The sequence below is a fragment of the Lolium perenne genome, chromosome 4 (genome assembly GCF_019359855.2).
Source record: "Lolium perenne isolate Kyuss_39 chromosome 4, Kyuss_2.0, whole genome shotgun sequence".
Taxonomy (NCBI): domain Eukaryota; kingdom Viridiplantae; phylum Streptophyta; class Magnoliopsida; order Poales; family Poaceae; genus Lolium; species Lolium perenne.
In genome coordinates this window covers 330,060,265-330,065,727 of record NC_067247.2, presented here as the reverse complement: position 1 = coordinate 330,065,727, position 5,463 = coordinate 330,060,265, and the positions used below count along the sequence as shown (strand labels likewise).

The window sequence follows — 5,463 nt, the reverse complement described above, 5'->3', positions numbered from 1 at the left end:
TGCGATAATCCAAGAAGAATACACAGGGTCATCAACGAATAAAATCAACCTAACATACGCACACATTACTTCGAAAAATTAGACCATTTTCTCATATACGTCGTGTAGTTACGTCCAATAATACTACACTACATATAGTCATGCTGCATTTTAATTTCACTCATACATATACAATAATACTACATCACACACCATCATGTTGCATTTCTAACTATAATTACGTGCTTCTAAAAATATTACAGTGCCTTACATGCTATGCTAATATAATGATGCGTGTCTACTTACTAGAAATGGAAACATAAAAATTATGCATGTACGAATAAAATCAAATATCCAAATGAACTAACCTTGTTGTTTTCCCTTCTATTGCATCATGCACTTAATCATTGCACTTAATCAGCAAGAGAGGAGGCTGAGAGGAGATCAACTAAGTGTGTTCTTTCAGCTCATACGGGAAGACAGAGGAGAGCAGCTGCGCGTGTTCGCAACGATGCACTAAGCAGCGGCTGGTTATAAAGCATGCGGCGCTGCACTGGTCACGTTTCTGTATCATACAATCAATTTTCTGTACAACTACAGTCTCAAACATAGCTGAAAGTGCAAAAACTAGTGCCAAATAGACTCAAACCGGACCAAATAGCCTCAGAAGATGGACAAGGCGAATCTGACACAGTCTGCCTGGAAATCACCGCCGTTAGCGTGGAAAGCAGCGCCGTCTGCGTGGAAAACAGAGCCGTCACTGTGGTCAAATGCTGTCGGCCAGGAAAAGCGCATGCCGCCACCTGGCCTGGCGGCAGGAACGCCAGCTCAGCGTGCCGCCGTCGGTGCAGGCGGCAGGTCGACGCGCCGGTGTCGGCGTTCACGGCGGGCGGACGGAGGCGGACATGCCGCCACGGCTGACGGCGGCAGGCCCTGCCGCCACCGGCTCCGGCGGCAGGCGCCACGCGTCGCCTGGCCGTGCTGCCGCCACGGCATTTTTGTCATTTCCGTTCACAGGTGGTCCTTTTTGACATTAAACTGGGGCAGGTGGTCCTTTTTGACAAAATTTCGCTAGGAGTGCCTGGTTTATGCTATCCACAGTAACAGGAGTGGCAGCAACAGGATTTTCAGAGTCCTGTTCATATTCCGCCACGAGATCAGCTGCCATCTGCGCCCGCTGTCTGTCTGCTGGGTACGTGCAGTATAGCAAGGAGTAGGTGATGCAGCAGACGGCCATGGGGACGGCGACCTCCGCGAAAACTGCCCTGGCCAGCGCGGCGGCGTTCTCCCGTTCGTTCTCGACGACAGCGGCGCCGGACGAAGCTGGCTTGTATCCGAAGACCTGCTCCGCCAGGATGCCCACGAGTGTTGGCGCGAACGAAGACAAGATTGTTTCGAAGAACCTGTCCAGCGCGTACACCGTCGTCCTTGCGTTATCCGGCACGATCTCCGCTAATATAGGACTGCAAAGAGGATACGGCGGTCACCGCACGGAAGAATACTTGGAATGATTAATAGTGGTGTGCCACCATCGTTACTCACTTGTTGGTGGCCGCTGGGCACCAGGGCATGACGAAGCCCAGGACGAAGAAGACGGCGGCGTACGCGGCCCCCGCCGACGGGTCGTTGGGCAGCGCGAGCAGCAGGACGGCGGCGATCGGGATGGTTGACGCCGTGCTCACCTGTGCCAGAGCGATCCGGCCGGCGTTCGGGAACCGCCGCGCCATGGGGTCTCCGATGTACCCGGAGAAGAGTGCGCCTAATGCTCCAGCGAGCACGTTCAGGTTGGTGATTGCGGTGGTCTGCCAGTGCGTGAACCCCACGAGCTCCAGCCACATGGCGGCGAAGGTGAGCGCCGACCACGGCACCGACCCGGCCACCCCCTGCGCCACCAGGATCTGGAATGTCGGCACGCGCATCACGTCCTTGGCCTCCAAGATAAGTTCTTTGGCCACCTTGGCCGTGGTCTTCTTGGACGTTTTCGCCGGACGGGGATCGGAGGCGAGGAACCACGTGGTGACGGCGAGCGCGACGCTGAAAACCGCGACTATGTGGAAGGGTAGCCGCCAGCCGGCGACGCCGAGGAAGGTCGTCGGCGCGAGCAGCACCCCGAGGGAGCCCCCCACCATGGCACCCACACGGCTCGCCATCACCAGCCACCCGAACGCCGAGCCGCGCGTCGAGTCGTCGCTGTAGTCCGCCACCAGGGAGTACATCGCCGGCACCACCAGCGCCAAGCCCACGCCGTTAAACCCCCTCGCGATCGCCATCTGTAAAAAGCAGTGTGCGTTTAGTTCCGTTGCGAGTATGCAAGCAGCAGACCCCGCGTGTCAGTGGCCCGAGGCGGCTGCATCTGTATGCGTCCTGACCTGGAGAAAAGTGGCAGAGACGCCGACGAGCATGGTGGCGACGGCCCAGAGGAAGGCCCCGACGGCGATGACGCCCGCGCGGTCGTAGCGCGCCGCGGCGCACGCGGCGAGCGGGTAGCACACGGCCTGCACGAGCGCGCGGTACATCGTGAGGGATCCCAGCGCGGCCGGGGACGCGCCCAGCGCCTCGCCCACCTCCTTGTACACGGCCGGCAGCAGCTCCTCGTCCGCGCGCTCGAGCAGAGACGCCGCCGTCACCAGCGCCAGCGTCCATTGCCGACGTCGGTCGTTGGTCATGCTCACCATTCTTCGTCTTCGTGTTTTCTCACGTAGGGAGCTGAGATGATATAATCACATCAATAAGGATCTCTCCCCTGCATCATACTCGGTCATGTTTATTTGGATGGAGATTAACATAAATTGCCAATAATTCGGTCATGTTTATTGACCGCACCGCATATCTGTTTTGCTTGGAGTAGCACTCCTTGCGCTGTTTGGACATCACCGCACGATTTCTTCTTCTTTCGAATTACATACTGTATTATATTACCCGCGCGCAACACGAGGTCAACCAATGCCCAACAGCAACAGACCTCAGACTGTCGCTGAATACCGAGGGAAAACTAAAACGCTTAATTACAACAAACTGCGCGCTACGTGCCTAGTTGACCGCTATACGGAGTATTTTCGTAGCACGAGCAAATGGCACAAAATACGATCCACAGTATACCACTAGTTTGGAGCCCGCGGCAGTATAGTGGAGATGATAAGCACTAGGGGCAATTTTTTTTTAAAGCAATCATATATTTTATTAATTAAAAATTAAGTTACATGAAGTAACGTGGAAACTAAAAGACAAATCAAAATAAAATGATTATCTACAATTTGCAGATAAAATTTTAAAAGATCGAAAAATACAAAATGATCCCTAGAGTTTCCTGCAACCACCGTAGCCAGCGATCGTTGTCCAACTCCAGCACCGTCGAGACAGAGGCCGAAAGAGACTCTGATCATCCACCATTGCAAGATCTAAAAAAACATCATCGCTAACAAGGCTTTATGAGTCGATGAACAGGCCTGCTGCAAGCAGCAAGGCACATGTCGATGTGGCACGTCGATCGGGAATGTTCCCATGCTGTTTTAGACCAATATTTGTCGCCTCCCATCGACGAAGTTGGAGAAGAACGACAAATCCACCAGTTCCAAACCAACATCTTTGCTTCAGAAGAACCACCTCATCTTCTTAGAGAGAAGACTTGTTGCTGGAACCAAGAGCACTGGCAATGGCTTTCTTTTTGACCTTCCACCAACTTCTTTTGTGTGCGGCCAGAACGTGATGCTTTCCAATGCCGAGTACTTTTCGGAACATGGGTACTGCTAAATTTGATTGGAACCGTTCTAAATTTGATTATAAGTTTTCTTAAGTTATATGGTGGTATCCGCGTACTAAATTAGAGGCATTTTGGAAATGTATTGGATTCACGTTCCTACAAACTCTTCCTTGTAATTTTTTTTCAAGGTACATATTTTTGAATTTTGGTAAGTAAATTAGCACCGCACATAAGTACATGTATCCTCTACATGCAAAAATTATGAATTTTTGGTCTGCACGGTACACCGAGTTCCGTTGGACCTTTTTTTTTTTTTTTTTTTTTGAGCAAAACCTCCGCCTTTATTAAACCCGAACAGGAATACAAAGGCCCTCAGGCGGATCTACCAACCAAACTCTACGACCAAACTCTTCAAAAACTGCACTACGCGCAAGATTGTGCGCCTCTTTATTTGAAACTCTACGTTCAAAACTAAAAGAAAGCTCGTCGAACTCAGAACGAGCTGCCAAAACCTCCTTGATGACATGTGCATACCTGCCCAGCGATCGCTCCTCCAGGCTGCGCACCACATTCTGGCAATCTGTCGCCACCCTGATCCTGTGCAGGTTCAAATCTCTTGCCAGTTCGACAGCTTCCCGGCAAGCTAGGGCCTCGAGGGTCTCCGCATCAGTACGACCTTTGAAAATTGTCGCCGATGCTCCAAGAAATTCTCCAAGGTCATTCCTGGCTACTGCGGCCGCCGCTCCCCTGATGGAGTTCTTCCCTACCGCTGCATCAACGTTGATTTTCGCCATGCCGCTCGGTGGTGGGATCCATCCTCCATTGGTTGGCACAAGCCTGGCCGGTGCTTGTTTCTTCTTCTCCTGCTCACTAAGGTTCAAGTCTGAGACGAAATTCTCCACAAACATATGAACTGTGAGAGGGCTTTGATAAATCTGCTCGTGGACAGCCTTCCGACGTGCATGCCAGATGGCCCACAGAGTGACAAACACTCTAGTTTGATCATCATGTTTTAGTGACTGCATCATTGCTGCCAGCCACTCTCTCGCGTTACCCTCCTCTGAGCAAAAGACATGCTCAGCGAGTTCTGTGTTCGCTAGCGCCCACACGCATCGGGACATAGTGCATTCTAGGAGTGCGTGACGCCACGAGTCATGGCAGCCACAGAGCTGGCAGCTGCTTGATTCTGCCATCCTCCGCTTGAACCTGACCTCGTTGGTCGGTATCGATTGCTTTGCCAATCGCCAAAGGAAGACCCTCACCTTGGAGGGCACCGGTGTACTCCACAGCGAGCTCCATTGCTTCTCTGTTCTCCTCGGATCCGAGCCCGACGCTCTCCCATCTAACCATGCTTCTCTGTTTTCACGTGTGTTGATGAGCATGTTATATGCCGATTTGACCGAGAAGACTCCCTTCCTCTCGTAATGCCAACTCCAAAAGTCCTCCTGCCGCCGATGGCTCAACGGGATCTCCATGATCGCATGTACATCCATTGGTAGGAAGACCTGCTTCAGCTTGTCTTCGTCCCACTCCGCAGCACCAGGCAGTATGAAGTCTGCTACCCTAGTCGGCGGGTTATCGGAGATGCACGATATAGGACGCAGCATACCCTCCCTCGGTATCCACTGATCGTTGATCGGATCAGTATCCTCCCCGGTGCCAATACGCTTTATCAGCCCCTGTTTGAGCACTTCAAGCCCATCGTGGACGGCCCTCCAAATTAATGAAGGGTTTGAGCCGGTGGTCGACTGTAATAAGCTCTTATCAGGGTAGTATCTGGCCTT

The 5,463-nt window shown here is 52.4% G+C and overlaps 1 protein-coding gene across 1 annotated transcript; it reads right to left on the bottom strand.

Annotated features, from left to right (window-relative positions):
- Positions 1 to 530: 530 nt before the first annotated feature.
- On the bottom strand, positions 531 to 2,728 carry LOC127349095 (uncharacterized). Its single transcript, XM_051374883.2, has 3 exons — positions 2,349 to 2,728; positions 1,522 to 2,249; positions 531 to 1,442 (listed from the first exon to the last, which is right to left on the bottom strand). Exons 1-3 carry the CDS (start codon positions 2,652 to 2,654, stop codon positions 1,013 to 1,015), a joined length of 1,464 nt encoding a protein of 487 aa, XP_051230843.1. The 5' UTR covers positions 2,655 to 2,728; the 3' UTR covers positions 531 to 1,012.
- Between the last annotated feature and the right edge of the window lie 2,735 nt (positions 2,729 to 5,463).

Coding starts and splice junctions, on each gene's coding strand:
- LOC127349095 (XM_051374883.2), bottom strand. CDS start 2,654: ATGGTGAGCATGACCAACGACCGACGTCGGCAATGGACGCTGGCGCTG. Junction 2,250..2,348: donor TCTCTGCCACTTTTCTCCAG/GTCAGGACGCAT, acceptor TGCTTTTTACAG/ATGGCGATCGCGAGGGGGTT. Junction 1,443..1,521: donor TGCCCAGCGGCCACCAACAA/GTGAGTAACGAT, acceptor TCCTCTTTGCAG/TCCTATATTAGCGGAGATCG.